We start from the raw sequence: 21,330 nt of genomic DNA on the forward strand, positions 1-21,330 counted from the left end.
CAGAAAAAGTATGTGTGACTGTCCTGTTTTTCACCCCTAGCACCTCCCAAAATAATGAGTCATTTCCCAAAATCATCAGCTTGCCTTAGAAAAGGTACCTTTGCAGTTCTTTCCTGTCTGTTACAGCTTCTAGATAGCAATGCTCATTTCCCCCGTGTAATCAGGTTTATCAGTAATGGAATTTAATATGTTCCTTTTTAGTTTTAGTTTATACTGTGACTCTCATATAGTAACTGGAGTTCACTTTGCTTGGTCTCAGAAGAATAAAATGGTAAGTTGAGAGGCTCAGAGCAAGTTGCAATGAGAGGAAGGAGAGGGTAGCACTGAAGTTGGGTCTGGAGAGAACCTTCTTTCCCCTAGATCTTGTGCAATAATTCACCCTTACACAGCTTGGTACAGATACATCCTTGTCAGTTCAGCCTCTAGTCTGGGCTCCTTTTGGGGGTGTGGTAGGTGTCAAGGCAGAACAACTTGCCTCCAGTGCTTATCACCAGCATTTTCAAACACATCTGTCCCTGTGCTGGGCATGGGTGCACATCTGTTTGCACTAAGTGACTTAATTCCTTCATTTTCTCTTCTCTGTTTCCTGCATTTCTCCGTTTCAGTTTCTCTGAGCCTGCCCACTCGAGGATAGGCAGTGGTCTTTCCTGTCACTTGAGATAGGACTTGTACAAGTCCATGCCTCGTGGCAGCAGAATGCTGAGGAGTAGGAACTAACTTGATACCTCTTGATCTGTTTCAGTCACCCTAGAAGTTTGTTTTAGTTTTCTTAACATACTTGCTGGAAGAACAGGTTTGCCTTTCCTGACCTCACTCCTAAAATATTTCTTGTGTAACTTCTTAAAAAGTAGCAAAGTACAAGGAAATAGTAGTGGAATGGGAATGAATCACAAGACTAACTAATCAGCAAATGCAAAAAAAAAAGAGGTGGCAAAACTCTGTGTTGTTTTCCTGCCAGGTTCCTTTTGGCTCTGATTTAAAGGTCAGAGACATCCAGCTTACTGACATCAGTAGGAAACTTCAGTTTTCCCCTGCAGTGAGTAAATAACCTCAGTGATATCTCTCAAAGCTGTATGGCGAGGTCAGAAGACATTCTATGAGGATATTCTCAATAATGAATAAAAATCCTGGTTACAGCTCCTACCTGGCTGAATCCTGACACACAGTCAGTGTATAAATCCACCTGCACAGACTGGGGCCCCTTTTTACAGTGCCAGAGCTTGATTTATTTTCTACAGCATATGTGGAGATCTCTGCTGGACACTTAGCTCAGACTGGTTGCTAAGAATGTTGACAACAGCAATGGCTATTGTGTTTCTTATTTGGACACACTCCTGGTCTCCAGTGATTCCATAATCTCTTGAAGAAAAATACTCCCCTCTTGCCCTCCCCTAAAAGTTTTGTGCCAATAGTACTTGCTTGCACCTACCAGAGTTATGCTCTGGAGTCACATTGTGGAAAACACTTGTAAGATTGAACTTTTTCTTTCTTGCATTTTTGACTGAATTATGCATGAGCCCTCACAATTGCAAAACTCCAACAAAAGAATGGAGGGAGGAGGGATAAAGTGTTACCTGCTAACCCCAGAGAGGGAGGAGCTCCCTCTTCAAACATCATCAGAATTGTAAGGAAGGTGTGTACTTAGAGCACTTCCTCAGTGTAGAAGTTCAAGCACATTATGCTGAAGACCTGTCCTGAGGGTGCTGTAGAAAGTCTCCAGAGGGTCATTTCATGGGGGAAAATCCTGCCAAGAACCATTATGCACAGCTTAACCAGGGAGAAGAGAATGAGATGGTGAGTTGTATCTGTCTAGAACTTTCTTAGCTTGAAGCAGAAGGTAGCACGTGTTCTGCAATAAAATGTTACAGACTGAAATTGAGTTATTGCTAGTTGGAGTGTTTCCTTGGCAGAAACATAACAGAAAGGGATATAATATTTTTTTAAGCAGAAATAAATAAGGTTGGTATGTCTATTGGATTTAACTGGTTATTCCCTCCAACAAGGGATGATGGCTCAACAGATTATTGATGTGATATTACAAATCTAGATGGAGATAGTTTAATATGAGCTTGAGGGATGGGCCAGACTGGCATCCCCAACCATTCGACAGCTGGGTCTTCAGGATCAGCTCCAGATAGAGAACTGGAAACCTTGGCTTTCTCCAAAGCATAAAAATACCTGCTATGTTTGTATAAATTACTGATAAATGCAGTCTGTTGAATTGCAAGCACTATTTCAGAAGCTGGGATTCCTAAATACTGAAATACTATATTTCTTTCCAGAGTTTCCCAGGGAGAAATGTGTTTGCATGCATTTTGTAACACCTGGAAATAAGTCCTGTGTTTACACAAAACCTCTGGTCTCCTGCATGGCAATGCTCTTAAATAGTAATGCCAGTACACGAATGAAGTGAATGCAGTGCTTCTGAGCTGCTTTGGCATTATTGTGTGTTATGAGGCAGCTATATAGATGGATTCTGTCCCTCTAATAGATTCTGCTGGAGATATCAGATCCACCATGCAGCTGTACAACAACAGTTCTTAGGTATATCTGGTAAATGCAGTGCTTCTCAAAATTCCTGTGCTGCAGAGCCACTGGAGCACTGCTGTGAGTGCCTGCAGGAGTTCAATAGCAAAACTATTGAAACACAGTCACTCACAAGTTGACACAACTGTTCACGTTCAGAAATCCTGGAAACATCTTAAAAATCTCCTCACTGAGAGATTTTCTTCCTGTTCTAGTGAAAGAGACTGTGTCATGTGCAAACATGGGTACCTGTTATCTTGCAAAGAAAAATGCAGATTTTCAGACAGCTCTCTCAGCCATCCAGGGAAGGGGAGATGCCACATTTTGCGTAATGCAAACCTGGGGAATGCAGTAGAGAGTCACCCAGCAGCATGAACTGAGCAGTGCAGGAAGCACAAGGCACTGGCTCTGCGGGTGGGGACTAATTAGCTCCGTGCAATGCAGAACCCGACTGGCTCTGCCAGCCAGTTACTAAACCTGCTGGCAGCACCCCACTCCTGGCTCTAGCCCTGGTGCTGATGTGCCACTGCTCCCCAGCTCCAAACAGCTGCTGGGTTTGTGCCTCTGCTCCACCCTGCCCTGTCCTTCTAGGACTATAAACACCCTGTTGTGCTCTCACCACTGTTGGTGCTGTCTCTAGCAATGCCAGAATTGAGCTGGAGCTGATTAGGTTTAAGTGGATTGTCTGGTGCTGCATACAGTCACACTATTGTACCCTGAATGTTCACTTCCAGCTGTGCACTTCCAGCTGGACACCCAGGCTGTGGTTGTATGGAGCCAGTTATCCCAAGGATGTTTTTGTTTCTCACCAGTGTCATACTGAGCCCATGTGTTCTGAATCTGGTGCTCAGGGATCTGTGAATCTGAGGTTTTCCATGCACAGCTGCTGTGTGCGCCTGGTGTTGAGTCAGTCAGAATGTCTGTGAATCCAGAGTGTCTGGTAGTTGCCATGCTCTCCATGCCTGCAGTGAGTAGGATCAGTGCTCATTCACCTGGGGTTTCCAAATGGAAATTGAAGAAAAAAGATTTGTCAAGCACTTTAGTAGAAAATGCAATTAAAACTGTAGCCAAATTATGCTAAATTAGGCAGGAATGTGTGTATGTTTGTTACATACATGTAAGAGAGAAAAAAAGTATGAGACAGAGAAGATATCCCTGAGGATGTATGAGGTACTGTAAGAGGATGATAAAAAAATCAATGTGTGTATAGAAAAAAGAGATCAGCTAAGGTGTGTAATTGTGTGAAAGGAAAAAATAAAGTAGTATGTAAATGAGAGTTGTGAAGAAAGAGAAGAAGGCTCTCTTTAAGCAGAGGAGTGAAGAAGAATACATGAAGTAAAGAGGATTACATTTTCAAATTCAAAGCCATGAAAAATATTTTTTGATGTTGTTTTCAACAGTCAGTTTAATCTACTTGAACCAAATTATTAACAAGCAGTTCTTGACTTTCCAAACAAGATTAGATCTCTTGGTCTAATAGTATAACAGCTGATGCTGTGCAAGTGCCAGTTCTTCCAGAGTGGAATAGTTCAAGTAATTTGAAAGCATGTAAGTAATTCACTTGAATTCTGGATGTGCAATGCTTCCCTGTGTTGAACCATCTGTCCTGTTTGCTGAGGAAAGCTGGGGAACCCTAATAAGAAGAAATGTTTTGAAGCTTTCTTCTGTATTTCCATTTCTTGGTACAGCTGAGGTGCTAGATAGTCCTAGATTTAAGAATAATCATTTTGACTCAAGAAATCTAACCTGTATATTCTTGTGCATGTCTTTGGGATTACTTTACAATTTCTGCAGAACATTTCCTTGAATGAAAGTTCATTCTTCTGCTATGCAACTATAACTTAGCAAAGTGCATTCAGAGCATGAGATAAACTCTCTCTCCATAACCATTTGTAGTACCAGAAAGATCTTAGTGTGAGAGAACTCTGGACACAGCAGTTTGCCTCAGAGAGGGTTAATAGTATACTTCCCTCCAGAAAAATCTGCTTGAAGATTTTGAGAAGAACTACATTTACTATGAAATATGAAGAGGAAGGACCATCATTTTATGCTCTCTGTCAATTTGATGTTCTTCTCTGAACAGCTTGGGCATAATAATTCCCTTTGCACAAAACCTAAAGTGTGAAGCTTAAGTCTTGAAATGCAGAAGATTGTGATAGACTTTGACATGCTGCTGCTTTGGGAAGGATTTGTCAGCAGCCTGTCTTAAGCATGTGTTCCCCCTTTGCTTGTGGCTGAAGGAAAGGGAGAACTGCAGTCAGTCAGCTGGTGCACCCCAGTTTACCACAGCTGTCTGCCTGCTTTGACATGCCACAATTATGAAGGGAATCTGATACAGGAATTTTATATACTTTGAATTTGAAAAATGTAACTTTAAAAATTGAAATAAAATCTAAAAGGTCCACTCTTGTTGCTAATGGAACAATAGTGAATGTTGCTATTGGTTTCAGAGAGAACAAGAACAAACCTCTGATGAAACAGGTTCTGGTTGGTAAGAATGAGATTCAGTTACTAAATAGCTTGTGGAACTTAGCCAGTCTTTCAAGTCTAATCCTATTATTTGTTTTTAGCAACAGGTTGTTCATAATTATGTACCAGATGTTGCGGTTGCCGGAAATATGACCATTCACAGCCACTGTTTAGATTCCTTGATGGTAGCTACAGGCTTTGTTTTCACCAAAGAAAAAGGTGCTTGAATTTGTTTGACATTTGCATTTAAATTCTGCTGTGCAGATGACCTGGCAGTTAGAGGCAATTTTTATTCTAAACTTAAGTAAGAAAGACTTGCTGGACACTAGAGTGATAAGTCCTTGAATGCTGGCTTTGTGTGACTGTAAAAGCAGCTAAGAACCTTGCTTGCCAACTGAGCAGATCTGGCAGCTTTTTCTGTCCAATAATCCTAGCCCCTTCTCAGACCCTTCACTCACAAGGCAAACCATTTTCTTACAATGACTCCTCTACTGTTGTGAGTCTCAAGAGAAAAGGGATGTTAACAGATGAGGAGACAAAATTTTACTATACATTACAATTTATTAAAAATTATTCTATAGAGATGACATGAACACTGTATACCAGCCTATTCTATAGATGCTGTGACCTTCCATGAGGAGTCTTACAGACAGCTAATCTTCATTTTATTTTCCACCATTTTCTAGTCTGATGCACTCAAGAACCCAGAATTTTGACTGTGAACTGTTTTATACGCCAAATGCACTCATTTAACTTTAAAAACTTGTTTATGCATTAGAAAAGTTGTCAAGGTGCAAATCTGTATTCGTCAGATCCTCTTCTGATGACTGCACCAGCACAATGAAATGAAACACAGCAAAAGTTATTTTCTTAACAACATAAAAGTAACCTGACAGACGTGCCCTCACTGGATCCTCTCACCAGGATTTCTGCCAGCCTTGAAAGTATTGTTTGCCATAGTAGACGTGCATTTGCTTAGAGATCCTTTTAGCAGAGGCCGAGTGAATCAAGAATTTCTAAACCCCAATTACTATAAGTCGTTCATGTGGCTAAACAAACCTGCACCATGTGTGTGCCTGTTCCTCCCTTCTTCATGCACATTATGGATACCTCTGTTATGGGTCTAATATTCACCTTTTCGTGGAAGATAATAGTTTTAAGAATTCTTCTAAAGAATTCCATTTTGACTTATCTGATGAGTGAGAAGTTTCTGCTTCAACAAGGAGTTATTCATGTATTAATTTTTTTATGAATGCAGCATTCATTGCTATAATCCTTCCAGCTGAAAGCACAGGGCCAGAAAAAAAACTCCTCAACCTAACAGAACATTCTGTACTGAAGTTAAGCTTGAAAGGTTCTGGCTCAAGGGACTTTGGCACAAGTCAAATTTGGAACTCAGTCTATTTCCCTGCCTAGCTTTACTTCTCAGTGACGTGGCCCAGGTGATCCACTCCAGACATTTCCAAAACATGGGAAATTATTAGCTTTAGCACTAGATTCCTTCATAGACATCTAGATGCATCAGTTACCATCTGGTGTTTATTCTTTCCCAGATTACTCGTTTAGAACTCCTAAACAGCTGTATTCAGAAATGTCACACTCATCAAGACATGAACCAACAAACCTGAACCAACGCCTCTGTTCGTATGGCCATGCCCTTGAAGAGTCAGAACAGCTCGGTGGTATCCCTCTATCTATCTGTCTCTCTGTCTGTCTCAGGAAAGTCCCTTGTGAGAAGCAGCAAGATCCAGCACCCAGCATAATGAATACCTTAAAAAGATTAGCTCTTTTCCTTGTTTGCCTCTCTTCTGTATTTCAAGATGAGAAATACTGATGCATGCTTGGTTCTGGGGAGTGTCTTGGAGTCTATGGATTCAAATCACCTTTTGAGTTTCAACTACTCTGGAAAAAAGACCTTAAAACATATGCTGTCACAGGGGGACTCAGATACATACTTTCATATATTGGTGAATGGTTTCCTAGGCAAAAATACAGAGAAATACAGAGTTTCCTCTAGTTTTGTGGTTATGTTGTTGTATCAGACTTGGGAAACCACTGAACTATTCAGTGAAGAGCACTGCCAACAGATGAGGATCCCAAATGACTGCCAATAATATGCAGAGCATCCACCCTCTCTCTTAATTCTATTAGTACAGCCTTACTGACTTCTCGGACATTGGGTGTAAGACACAAAAACTGAAAATTAAAGGAGTGATTCACAGACAGAAGCTAGATGCATATGGCAGCAATCCTGTTCTTCCCCACCCTGATATTCATGCCCATCCCAATTTAAAAATACTATTCCAGTTATTCCAGGTCCAGCCATATACTGAAGGAAGTCCAAAGGCATGTTCTTTTAAGAGTTCTTCCCTTAGGTGTCTCTGTCTCCTTGGGAGATCCTTTGCCTTGCTGACAAGTGAAGTCTGGATCCAAGCTAGTAAGCAATCTGGATCCTGCTAGTAAGCATTTGCTGTGAAGAGTAAGTTCACATTGTCCTATGTATTACTCTTTATGCTTGTGCTGACACTATTTCTTTAACCTTTTTGGTCATGTTACAGCTAGAAAGAGTTGAATGGAGACCTTTACCTTGTTATAGGAGCATGTCAATATTAATTGCACATGACTGCAACTATCCAGCTATCTCCTAGCAAGTCTGCTGTCCTCCATGGGCTTCCTTCTATCTGCTGCAGAGTTGCTATCTTGGTCTGCTCAGAAATTATAGAAGCCTTTGGAAATGCTGTGTGTGCATCTCACAGGTGGTATAACCAGGTTCTGTGCAGTGCAGGCCACTCTCCTGTGTTGTTTACCATACTTTTTCCTCACAGTTGCCAACTTCTTCCCCTTAGAAACCTCTTGGAGATTGCCTAGGATGACAGAGGCTGTCTTTTGGAGAATGCCACAAAGCAGGTGTGCCGAGGCAGCGTGTGGAACCACTGGGCAGGGCCTGCATTTCATATAACAAGCAAAGAAACCAGCACAGAACCAGGAATTATGCATTAGTCATCCTTACAATTACACTGCCTTTTCTTCTCACCTTATAAATGGGTCTTGCAATATCTGCAGCTACAGATATCTGATCCTCAGCAGCAGATTGCACAGTTGCTGCAAACATACTCAGAAGAAGAATTGAGGAACCTTAACCTTAATTCTCCTGGCCACCAGATGTAATCGCAGCCATGGGATCTCCCATCTTAGCTTAGGCTGCATCATTCTATACATTCACTTTATAAATTTGGTTTCACATTTACTGAGTCCTGGTAGCAGTACTGAGAGGAAATTTGGCCACGGTACCAAGACCTGCAGCTCTTAAAATGACAGACATGTTTTGGAAAAGTCACCTTGCCTCACTGTAACAATTTCCCCAGCTTTAAAAATGGAATTACAATACATACTCATGGAACTAAAATAAGTAGCTTCCTTTGGCCTTCATGTAAAGCATTTTGCAAATGTTTATTAGATGTTCCTCCTAACTGTTGTTGTTATTATTGTTGTTGTTGTTGTTGTTGTTGTTGTCATTAGATGATAGGACAATGGCATATCAGCAGGCTCCAAAATCCTGATACTGGAGCTGTCATAGAGGAGGGTAACAGTTACAAAAGCTGTGTCTGTGCCAAGTTATGCACAGCAGCTCCAGCTGGTGCAGGCACACAGTGTCATTCAGCACCCAGCAGAGACACTGGCTGAGTCTCTGAAGTGTAGGTGCATTACTGCAGATCACTGCTAGAGCAGGGGAGCCCTTCTAAGGCAGCAGCTCTGCACTGATCACTCACCATCCCCTGGGGCAGATGTACTTAAGCTCTTCAGCTGTCTGACCCTTAAGAAAGCTGATGGTCAAATCTGAATTCCTGACTTGGAATAAAAGTTTGAACCTGTATATTTTGTTATCATTCCTGCTCATGCACAAACAAAACAATGTTTCATGCCAAGTTTCACAACTACATAAAAATGGTGGTCAGGTTCCAGCAATCTGGATTTTGTGAAGGTGGATGAAAAGTTCTCTTGAAGATGCAAATTTTTGGTAATCACACTTAGGACACTTAAAGTAACCAAATACAAGTTTTGTGGCTTGTTTCTCACAGTACCATGCCTAACAGTAGCTATGGGAGAGCAGCGAGTGACAGGAAGGTATAGTATTCCAGGCATTTCTTTAGGAGAAATAACAATGACTTTTGCCTTCTTTTTGCTCTACAGGACATATTTGGCTACAAAACTCAAGGCTGCCGAAGGGCCTTGTGCATTGCTGGATACATCTTGTCCTGTGGGGCTCTGAGGCTGCTGTTTTACTGGAAGCCAGAGTGGCATGTGTGGATAAGCTGCATCCAATGTAGTTTGGAAGAAGCGGATATTGTTCTGCTTAGAACAACGGTAGGTGTCTGCTTTAATCTTTTAATTAGTCCCTAGTAGGTGGCTATTTGGAAGGTGAGTTAACTGTAAAGTATCCAGTTAGCTGAAATCTTACATTGCTGGTTTCCTTCAATAATATCTTATGTATACTGTTGTTGATGAAAAGACCTTCAAAATATCCCACAAATTATGTGGATGATGATAATGGGAATGGAGTGTAACAGCTGATCAGACAAGGTGAAAGACACTAGGCTGATAAAACCTGTAATATCTGTCGTTTCAAGACTGTTGTTTGTTCTCAGTCCTTCCTTCTCCCTTCTACCATCCCTGTGCTTTCTACATTGTAGCCTTGTGCTCCAGATTCTAAAAGCATCTGTTTGTTTGGCAGCATTCAGCAGATCCCATTTCCCTCACTTGGCTGTTCTGGCGAAGATGTCCCTTTCTGCCAAAATTTATCTACTGGGCCAAATTAAAAATTTGTCTAGCAGTGTCCCCAGCAGTGTCCAAGTGTGTCATGAGGGATCAGGACAAAGAAGAGGCCAAGCCTACACTGCTTGTTTTCTTGGCTCTATGTTTCCATTTCCCCATGTCCAATAAGCTTGCAATCATGCAGTTAATGCTTTCAGAGCTGGCATATTTTGCTAGTAGTTTCCTGATACAGGTCTCTCCCTGCTCAGGACTGTACTGAAGCACTGCAACATGTGCAAATCCTTGGTTTTATTTCATGGAAGTTACTGCAACACTAAAGAGGTAAACTGAGACTTGGGTCTGAATCCCAGCTGAGCCTGAATACTCCAGGAACTGGCAGAGTTGGTTTACTTCCAGAAATTTGATTTGTTCTGCTTCAAAGATTCATGAACAATGGCATTTTCAATGTTTGCAATTACAAAATGGATCACTTACTGCCTCTGTGTTTGAGCTGCCTTCTTAAATGAGCAGAGCAGTATGCAGTTGAAATCCCAGGTTTTGAAAAGCACAGATCTGCCTGTTGAATACTTTATAATGAAACAATCTGCATCCTAATAGTGTGAGGGTATGTTTCTTCTTTTATTAAAAACATCATATTAGGCTTAATATCCCTTCTTAATCTTCAATTCAATTTGTATTTTTAATTGCCTACTCTTGTGTGCAATTTTAAAAAGATGTGTCATGTCAAGCACTTTTCAAATAAATGAGTTTTAAAATGATCCTTTGTGTAACTAAACAGGAATTGAATTATATTGTATATTCTTGCTATCAAGAAGCTTTCTCAAATATGCTCTAAGTGTTTGAAATTTTAAGATTTCCTTCATGATTCTTTGTGTTAAAATGACAGTTTTGTTTTGTTTTGGCTATATTATGATTATATCAGTTCTCAAATGTGATGGCTACTGCTAATGAGGATACAAGTAATCTCATCAGCTTGATCCCTGGAATTATCTTTTGCTTCACATAAAACCTTAATTCTTAAGTCATCATTATCTCTGCATTTGCAATATAAGAGCCTATTAACTCACTTTTGTCATTGAATTTTGATTCAGTTTAGTTCAAATAATGATCACCTGTGTTATTCACTGGTTCCCATCTCAATCTGCATCCCAATGTCTACCAATTCTGAAATTTAAATTAAAGATAAATATCAGAAAATAAAGTTATTCTACTCAAAAGACCAGTTTAAGAAGAAAAGCAGGCAAATAAGATATATAAGCATCATTAAAGTTCTTCTTTTAATAATTAAATTATTCCAAAGGACTCATATTTAGTACAGAAATCTTTTTTACTCTTTCCTTTTCCTATTAAAGTTTCCTAACTGCAAAACTTCTCACACATAGAATGTAAGTCAGTCTCATAGTTGGCTTTAATGCATGTAGTTTAGTGTTTGGGACTGAAACCTAGCATGGGGCTACTCACTACAGTAGTCACTCTAATCTCTCAGACTGTACTACCAACCCTTGTTATCAGGCAGTTCTAATGTTCAACTTGCTTTATCAAAATTGGGAAGGTCACGAACTCAGTTTGTGGTGAAAGCTTGTCTAAGGTGTCATAAGTGCTGACACTTCTTCCAATGAAGTGTTAACTCAGGAGTGAGTAAGGTGCTGGCACTAAACATCCATATTGCAGCACAGCGCTGTGTTCCTTTTGATCTTCCCTTTACAGCACGGTCACTGCATCTCAGATTGTCCTGTGCTGTTTGCCTGTCTTAGATCTTGACCTGGGTGTTCACATTCCATCCTAATCAGCCAAACATCAGACCTGTGGTCACTGAAGTATTTGCAGTACTTACATTTTGACAGGACAGTGGTTCTGTTCTTATTCTAATGATTTTTCTGTAAATCACAAGTGTTGGGAGGATTCTGTTGGCTAATCCTTAAAAAAAACCAGAGTAGGCCTCTAGAAAGGCTACTGTAATAATTGTAATACTGTAATCATACTGTAATCATCCAAGTGAAAGTGAATTTGGTCTGTGTTTGGGGCAAATTGTGACATTTCTCTTCTATACCCACTTAGGATGATTTTCGGACTTATTCTCGTAAGACTGTGACATGGATCTCTATGTCTGCATTTATCAAAAGCAGATCAGACTATCCAGCCACTGAGGAAGACTCAATCTTCAGCAAAGCCATAATGAAGCCAAGTTTGCTAGTAAGTAAAGTATTCTCTGCAGCATCTGATGGCTGGGAGCTGATGGCAAATCTCAGCCATGCTTCATGGAGTAAAAGTGAGCTGTGAAACATATGCAGCTGAGAATCTTGAAGCTTGAGGAATACAGTGAGCTGTAGAAAAAGAAGAGAACTGTACTCAACTGTATTTGCCTCTGTAAAAATCCTCTCTTATTCTGAGGAGGGTTATGAAATGAGAATTCTCACTATTTCTGAGAGAAAACCTATGTCGTAAGTAGGAGAGCTTCAGGAGACTGGGCTTGGCAGTTGAGAATCAGAATTCCAAAAAAAACCCCAAACATTCCTGGCACAGGAATCAGGGAATTTAGGGGTGATTGTGTGTCTGAAAGGAAACTGTGCAGAACTGATTGCAACTTCCCCAGTTACATGAAAACAGGGATGAATGCATCTGATAGGGAATAGAAAGAAAAGTACCTGAGCTACATCAGTATTTCCAGAAATATCAATCATCATCACATCAACACATTTTGCTTCTTTGCCTTTGTATGCACCAATTTCTTCTTTAAAGAGCTTTTGCTGGAGTCAGGTTAACATGAGTCACTATTAACTTTTCTTGCAAAAGATCCCAGTGAGACACTGTGGAGAAAGTAGATGATGGATTAATCCAAGCAGATCTCAATGTCCCTCATGAGCTGAGTAAATATAATTATTCCATGTCTTAAACATGTACCAGACAGCTCAGCTATGTGTCTTGCTTAGCATTACATATTATGTTTATATGAGCAATAGGAATGCAAAATGATACATTTGCTAATATCTGGCTATTGATTATAGATACTAGAGCACTGCACTGAGGAATCCAGAAAAGAGTTATTTTTCCTTTCAGAAAATAAATTTCTAACTTACTAAAGTTTTGTTTTATATCTACAAGAAATTTTAGTAACTATTTTCAATATAAAGCTAACTTCAGCTGATCAAAGCTGTTGTTATTTCTACTGTGGACATATATTATTGTACATAGGAAGGTGTAGTGCCAACTATTTTAATCAACTGGCACTATATGAAGAAAGTGGAGACAGATCTGTAACATTCTTTTGAGGATCAAATTAGTAACATAAAAAAGCCAAATATAGCCTCAGATAATAGACCCTTTGAACACCACTTTCATATCAATCAAAACATCTAGATAGAAAAGACCAGATTTCAAAGCATCAAAGAGAGAACAGTTTAATCCTTCCCTAGCAATTCAGAAGTCCCTACTTGTAAGTAAATTATAAAGTGTTTTTGCCATTTAAGCTACCTAAGTGCACAGAGTTCTGTGTAGTGCCCAAGAGCTGTCCAAGGACTTGACAGGGCACTGAGTCCCTTGCTTCTCACTCCAGTTTTTAGCATTGCAGATATTTCAGTTCCTATTGCATGAAATCCTAACTTCAGACCTCTTGTTAAGTTAATGACTGTTGTTATAGCTCCATTTTGAGTCAGTGGATGAGCTGAGTCTAGATTTCATTGGTCTATAATAATGCTTATTGCACTGGGCAGGGAGAGTTCCCTAGAGCTGATTTCTTTATCACTCATGTGTACAGGTGTATAGCCTTGCCTTCTGCCAGCTGATAGGAAGTGCCATTATCTCTAACAGGCTTTGTTCTTGTTGTGCAGGACAGGACAGACTCCTCTTGCAAGTTATAAATGACAGTGTGTTCCTAATGGGTAACTGCTCTGCAAGGGTTCAGCATAGCAGTGACTCAGTATCCTGGGATAGCCTTTCTTGTCTATTGGCACATCTGTTTAGTTGAAGGACTCAGCACCATGCTTGGAAATGGCCCAAAGCCCCCTGCTTTCACCAAAGCCAGACAGAAGACAAGGGAGCTGTTGGCTGAAGACAGTCTTTTTCAGCTGCCTGTGTATCACCATGGCATCAGTGATCTCTTACATTCATTCTGTAAGATCAGAGTGGAGATTATTCCTTTCTTCAGAAAGAGCACTGCTTTGTACTTGCTTAACCTAAAGATATGTAAAGCTTACTGGAACCCACACTGGGCTGGGGATCCCCATCTATAATTCAACTAGGGTGTCATTGTATGCAATCCTGTCTTCTCTCCCTCTTTGCCCCCACAAAACTTTCTTTACCTGTACCTGACCCCAGTGAGGATGCCTAGATGAGCTCTGTGAGCAAGTCTCAGAGTATTTTTGTTTGCTGTGTTGTTTGCATTGTTGTCCCTGTCTTGTTTTCCAGGTGAAAACTATCCAAGTACAAAAAATCCGCTATGTCTGGAATGTCTATACAAAACAGTTCCAGAAAATTGGGTGAGTTCACTGTACTGGTTGCACAAGCCTCTGAAGAAGGCAAGTGTCTTTGTGAATAATATCCTAAGGAACCCACTCCCTTTCTGTTTTAGAGTCCTAGAAGACCACTACACCTGCTCAGCTATACATGATAAATTTGGTTCTGGTCTCACCTGCAATGAACAGAATGTCAGGTACTCATTTTAAAACATGAACACTAAAAATATTGATTTCAAAGAGATGTAAATTTCTTCTGTTGGTGCACTTCCCATGAGTTTTTTGTGTATTTATTAATATGCACATAATTTTAGATGAAACAGCTGCACATGGAAATATTGAATGAAAATAACTAGACAATATTTATTCCTTGTCAATTTTTTTGAAGTGTCTCAGTATTCACCACTGTTATTGCTCTTATTCAGGAAATATGTCCTGTAACTAACTTTAAGCAGTTTTTATTTGGAGTAGGAGAAAGTCTCTGTGGAAGAGTGCAGATAAGTTGTGTATTTGCTTCTTCACTGGAGCTCCAAATCGACTTGTTCTAGTCATTGAACTTATTCTCATGAACTACTGTATCATTAAGCAAGTTACAGAACATGTATTTATGAAACTCCTAGATAGAGAAGTAGTCTTCAGTTGATTGAATACTGAAAATCCAGCTCCTGACCTTAGCTCATATCAAATCTTACATTCCAATCATTCTTAACTTTTTGTAAAGTTATTTGGGTTTGGATCATTTAGTTTTAGATGCAGAATTCCTTTGTTTATGGTCTCTCAAAGTAATTCTTGTATGAAGGAAACATTTGCCTAATAGGTTGTGTTCCACCTCTTGTCTGCATAAGTAAATGTCACTGGTACAGCCATCTTTTCTGACATGAGCACTGTAGGGACATTAATTTTTTTTTTCTTGAAAAAATATCCTCCCAGCCTTTAAACTGGAATCAAAAGAAGCTCTCAGGACTACTGAAATCTGTATTTTCTTGAGCAAGTGACATTGTCACTGTTTTATCTGTGAGTGATGTATCTTTATCCTGTACAGGAGAGTTATATGTGGGCCAAACACTATTGATGTTCCAGTGATCCCTATTTGGAAACTACTCATCAAAGAGGTTAAGCATTTATGTTGCTTTTATTCTAAGCTGCTTGGGAGGCCAGGTGTACATCTAATTGGTTCTATATCTGATTTAACTTCCCACTACTCATTCTTCAAGCACATTTCTTTTTCAAATCCTGTTGAAAGCTGTTCTATGAAATCATCATAAATTCCTTCATTCTCCCTTTTTCCCTATCCTCCATCTTCATACCATCTTCATCTGTGTGTCAGCTTGGTATTTCTATGTATCTCTGTCCTGGGAAATCATTCTATTTGCCTTCTTAGGACCATTGAAGGTTTCTGAGCTGCACTGGAGATCAAACCTCTCAGATAAGGGCTGTCTCTTAATCAACAGAGGTTAAGTGATCAGCAGTACCTGGTACATGCCTATGGCTGCAGAGAGCTCCAATGGGCTCATGATTTTGGGCACAGCACTACACAAAGCACCAATATCGCTTTCAGACAGGAACAGCCTATATGTGGCCTAAACAGAGTGTTTGTGGCAGTGTGCTTATGGTATGTGAGCTACATGCTCACAGCACAATCTGCTCTTCTCTCACCTTTGTTACATTTCTTGTAAGAAGCAAACAAAACATGGATTGGGTTGAGTCATTCATATCCCAAATAATATCCTGTTGGCCCGTATTATTTGTCCCTTCTGTCAGATGAAGATGGTCCAATCTGATTAGACTAAAGTGACTACTAAGAAAATTACAAAGGGGGTCAGAAGTCACAATATTTAATGTCTCTTATTCCAGACCTTTTCTAACAGGTTGGACTGTCTTAAGTATACTGGGGCCATTTAAATGTGGCCAGCTCTTTACTACTGCTATCTCTCCAAACAGGTCCTAAATCCATTTTACGTGTTCCAGCTGTTCAGTGTGTGTCTGTGGTTTGCTGAAGATTACATGGAGTATGCCAATGCCATCATATTCATGTCTCTCCTCTCAATATTTTTGACCGTATATGATCTTAGAAAGGTGAGACACCTCACACTTTCCACAAGGCAGATTTACTTTTTAATGTCTGGGACAGGCCAGCATGTTACAACATGCACACAGTGCTACAAGACTTACTCGGAGGTTTAGTCCTGTGACATTGTGTACTAGCAGGTGCAATGGCCTGGCCTCCTAGTCATTATAATCTCTGTGTGGTACCTTACCCACATCCTCCCTTCCCCATTCCATTGCTTCACTTGGTAACATTTTGTTATGCTCTCCGTAATTAGGGTGGGGAATTTCTTTCTCTGTGTGGCTGTATAGCTCCTGGTAGAGCCAGAGCCCAGCTTCTGAAGGCTCTCATAACCACAAACAACAAAAGGAAATAATTGTTAGTGGACAGATTGCATCATGTAAGTAAGATGCAACACTTTTGTGTGTTCTTCTTTAATTTATAGCAATCCATTAAACTGCACAGACTGGTTGAGTCTCATAACAACGTCATGGTCACTGTCTGCAGAAATAAGGAAGGTGACTCCTCTATGCTTCTTTTTTTCAATGTGCTTTGGTTCTATAGCAATTTATATAAAGCATGTATACTAATAGATTTATTCTAAAGTGGTTTTCATCTTCTGTTTCTCAGCTCAGTTAACTCACTTCTGCACATAGGGTTAATTTGACTTAGAAATATGTTGTGGCATTTCAAACATATTAATTGAGTGCAGCCTTAGTTGAAAATTGTCAGGAAAACTAAGTAATTTTTCTTAAAGCAGTGCTGACATAGCCAACAACATACCCATTAAATGGCTGTGAGTCCATGTAATTGCTCCATGCAAAGTCTGTTCATTGTCAAGGTATCTAGAGCACAGTCCAAAGAGATGAAGTCAAATGAAGAAATTTAGATCCAAGGCTCTTCAGTTAGGTCAATGCAATGGAATAGTAACCATTGGTTGGGATCCTGGGTAGATAAGGGTGAATTCTACAGTTGGAACTGATGCCTAGGCTTTTCTTAAATATTGGAGGTGTATACATAGGTCCTACTGTGGTCCTTTGTTTATCAACGATTATATAGAATTCTATTCAGCAGTTAGTTCCTCGTATTTTTTCCCCCTTGCTACAGAGAAATATATAAAACACAAAGTTTGAATTACTTGTCATTTTCAGGTTTCCAAGAGCTGGAATCACACCATCTTGTTCCTGGAGATATGCTGATTTTGAAAGAGGGCAAAACCCTTTTGCCTTGTGATGCCATCCTGGTCAGCGGGCAGTGCACTGTAAATGAAAGCATGCTGACAGGTACAGCTCGTCTCTCCCAGGTTTGCCACCTGAACACCATCATCGCCCCATGGCTTCAGCCAGTGACACAGGACAGATGGAGATATCATGTGCATTTCTTTCTGTGAGACAGTCCAGAGCTGGCCGAGCAGGGGATACTTTTGGTTCAATATAATAGAGATTGAATTGTTGTTAATTGTCTAAACAGACAATATGAACTTTAGGAAGGGCAATTTATCCTTTCCTACCTTCATGGGGTACAGGATTTAGGAGGAGGTGATCTGATTAGAAGGGAAAGAGTGGACAGTGAAGCGGAGTGAGCAGGACAGGAGAAGAAAATGGATATGAAGCTAAATTGTTCCTACACAGGGGCCACAGTCCACTTTGGCTGCAGGAGTTTCTGTCACTCACTGGATGTCTCACCACTGCAACATCTCCAAACTGTGGAGTGTCTGTCCAGCCCTCCAGACACTCCCATTCCTGTGATAGCAGTGGAGGACACACTGAGTGGGAGAGGTCACTGGAAAGCAGGATTTTTGGTGTAGGAGGAGGACACACTTCTATTTCTTGTCTTTAAATATGGTCTTGGACTGAATCAAACTGAAACTGACAGTTCTGAAATTTCATATAAATGAGAAATTCCAGAAACACATTTAATTTAGAAAACTTCAGCTGTCACAAAATATTTCTTCTTCACCTTAGTGTTTGCTTTGACATTAATAGGGTATTTGTCACCTGTCAAGAATTGAGCTAAAGGCTCTCCTTTTTACTAGAGAGGAAGAATAGGGGATATCATGTTCCCATCTGCTTGAGGGAATGTGTAGTGATCTGCACATGGGGTTGAAATAAGGTAAACAACTTGTGGCCATTCAAAGGCAGTCATGCAACACCAGTTCAGGCCTCTTTTCAAGTCTCTACATCTACAGTCAGGGTTTGGAGTCCTTGGACTGCTTTCAGTTCTCAGACTTACATGAAGCTGCTGTACTGATGCAAAGAAAAACTCTTTGGCAATCTGTTTGTTTGCTAGGCTTTAAGCTCTATTCACTCTGCAGATGTCAAAATATAAAAGTAAAATTTCTCTAAACTGGTTTCTCTAGGTGGTATTCTCTAATACCACCACTAATACTGGTGGTGGTATTAACTTACCACCTAGATGTCTAGGTACTTATTTGAAAGTCAGCAGGCTGTTATTAAGTGTACTGCACTTTTCCTCATCTAAGCTAATCTTCCCTAGGAGAAAGTATTCCTGTAACAAAGATCCACCTACCCCGAGCTGATAATTTCCAGCCCTGGAGAGTGTACTGTGCAGAGGATTACAGAAAACATGTCCTCTTGTGTGGAACAGAGGTCATCCAGACCAAGGCAGATGACAGAGGAGTAGTGAAAGCTGTGGTGCTGCGGACTGGTCAGTCAACACTTGAGTTTGTTTTTCCTTCCATGATTTTTTTCACTGGAACATTCTGACAAAGTATCAAATCACATTAAATTAAAGGCACTAATCCATATTTACAACAGACAAATGGAGAATCATGATTCTGGGCTGGGCTAAGTTATTATGCATTGCTTCTTTTTGCTTGACAAAACTTCTACAAAAACTACCAGCATGTAATTACAAAGAAGAATTTTGCTTTGCTTCTAAGACATTGAAAAAATCGTTCACCCTAAGACAAAAAAAACCCTCTTTTCTATATTCTGCATATAAGGTCACATACACTAAAATGAAACACCTGGGCCTTCCTTCATAAGTTGCAGAAAATATGAATAATTTTGAAGCCCTCCATTCTTTGCAGAGATTTTTAAAAAATATTTTCCCCTTGGAATGCTTTTAATTTGTCTTTCCAGGTTTCAACACAGCCAAGGGAGATCTGGTGAGGTCCATTCTCTACCCTAAACCCATGAACTTCAAGCTGTACAGAGATGCCCTCCGGTTCCTGATGTGCCTCGTAGCATTTGCAGCCATTGGAATGATCTACACAGTGTGTGTATTTGCACTTAACGGGGTGAGTTACTCAATGCAGGAGAAATGGTTCACTCGAAACCCTTTTAAAACAGTTCACTCATTCTCATGCATCAAAGTCAATGTGAGAACAGTTACACGCTGTAAACAGTAGTTCTGCAAATTTTAAATCCTAATTGATTTAGAACTTTTTCAGAAGCTTTCAAGAAAGCATTTCATGCCATGATAATTATCTGCCAGTATAAAGTCCAAGTCATGAGTTGCAAGGGTGATTCTGTAATTTAGCTTTTGAATAATTTTTCTCCTGGAGAATAATCTACAATTAGCTCAGAATATTATTGCCCCTTATGATATCAAAGAAAGTGTATTTAAGAACATATTCTTGTGTCTGCTTTGCAGTCTTTTCTTTTTTTTTTTAAACTCCCCCATTGTAATATGTAAATACATGCTGATGCTATCTCAACTGCTGAAATTGTCTTGTCAAACTTTTAAGATTGAATAATGAGATGTACTAAATGCTTTCTCTTCTATTAGGGTTTATCTAAAGGCTAATAAGTAAAGGGTAATAAGTACTTCATTCTAACATAAAATAGATACAAAATATGATCAAACTGGTGTGTTCTGTGGTCTGAGAAAATATGAATGAAGGGAGAACCAGAACATGACAGAAATTCAGTACATTAAATCCAGCATGATTTGTGGTCAAAGTCCCAAACTGAGAAGTAGTGATAGTAGATCTCCATGAGGGTTTGCAAGTACTTCTGAACTGCAAATTTGCTTTAGTTTACAGTGTCTCAGTCCTGGGATCCCAGATTGAAAAGCATTCAATTATTTAGCATTCATATCAACTGTCCAGAATAACGGTGTCCACATTCAGCATCCTGGCAGTCAGTTTTACACTGACCTCTAAGATTCCAAATTATAGATTGCTTTTACAAAGGTAACTGTTACTTCAATGTCTCTTCCTGCAAGTAAAAGCAATTTTCTTTCACAACTCCTAGAACATAAGGTCAGAAGAAATCGTTAGCTCATATGTTCTGCCCTCATTTTCATCACCATTCCATACGTCTCACTTGTCACCTTAACATGGAGTTCAGAGCTGTGCCTGTAGGCATTTGGATGAATGCCCATATAAACAGCAGATTCCTGTGTGCTGTGTCATGGGAAAATGGGTTTGACTGAGGTACAGTGATCTAGCTGGCATGTCTGAACACATGTGTTTTGGAGGAGGCTGTGAACCTGCCAGGTTTGTTTGCATGGAGAATGGATGAAGGCATGGAGGCTGCTCTGTAGCAGTGATGAGGCTTTAAAGCCCCTGGTTAAATCAAGCCTATTAATTTCTTATGGAGATGAATATGTGGTGGACCATGAGCAGAAAACAGCACAGCCTGGAGCACCTGCAGTGGAGGAGAAGAGGAATGAAGAGGGCTCTGTGCAAGCAGCACTCCTTGCCACTCTCTTCCTGATAACTGTCCTTGTTATTATGTCAGGAGGAGACAGGAGAAGTGGTGAAGAAGGCTTTGGATGTTATCACTATTGCTGTCCCACCAGCTCTGCCGGCTGCCTTGACAACTGGAGTCATTTATACCCAGCAGAGGTTGAAGAAAAAGGGCATCTTTTGCATCAGCCCACAGAGGATCAACATGTGTGGACAGCTGAACCTTGTCTGCTTTGACAAAGTAATGGCTATGTGGTGGTTATGCCCTCATTGGTAATGGAGCCATGCTGGGAGTGGGAGGCTGGGGTTTGATTGAGCATTTCCATTGTATTTTAGAAACAAAATGACCAGTGCTCTGTACTTTAGTTCTTGTTGTCTGAACAGAAGTTGTGGCAATTTCTTGTTTT

At 40.1% G+C, this 21,330-nt stretch overlaps 1 protein-coding gene across 2 annotated transcripts in view; it reads left to right on the plus strand.

Annotated features, from left to right (window-relative positions):
* Nucleotides 1-1,639: 1,639 nt before the first annotated feature.
* Nucleotides 1,640-21,330, plus strand: part of ATP13A4 (ATPase 13A4) — a 38,577-nt gene continuing 18,886 nt past the window's right edge. For both annotated transcript variants that reach the window (XR_012057359.1, XM_030279939.4), the window contains exons 1-12: nt 1,640-1,794; nt 9,187-9,360; nt 11,827-11,961; nt 14,173-14,243; nt 14,336-14,416; nt 15,262-15,331; nt 16,161-16,295; nt 16,712-16,784; nt 17,418-17,549; nt 18,763-18,933; nt 19,371-19,528; nt 20,976-21,164. Coding sequence is in view for 1 of the 2 variants with exons in the window: in XM_030279939.4 (XP_030135799.4) it covers nt 1,732-1,794; nt 9,187-9,360; nt 11,827-11,961; nt 14,173-14,243; nt 14,336-14,416; nt 15,262-15,331; nt 16,161-16,295; nt 16,712-16,784; nt 17,418-17,549; nt 18,763-18,933; nt 19,371-19,528; nt 20,976-21,164 (1,452 nt within the window). In the remaining variant the exon portion in view is untranslated. The remainder of the gene's footprint in view (nt 1,795-9,186; nt 9,361-11,826; nt 11,962-14,172; nt 14,244-14,335; nt 14,417-15,261; nt 15,332-16,160; nt 16,296-16,711; nt 16,785-17,417; nt 17,550-18,762; nt 18,934-19,370; nt 19,529-20,975; nt 21,165-21,330) is intronic.

Source organism: Taeniopygia guttata, chromosome 9, assembly GCF_048771995.1.
Source record: "Taeniopygia guttata chromosome 9, bTaeGut7.mat, whole genome shotgun sequence".
Taxonomy (NCBI): Eukaryota; Metazoa; Chordata; class Aves; order Passeriformes; family Estrildidae; genus Taeniopygia; species Taeniopygia guttata.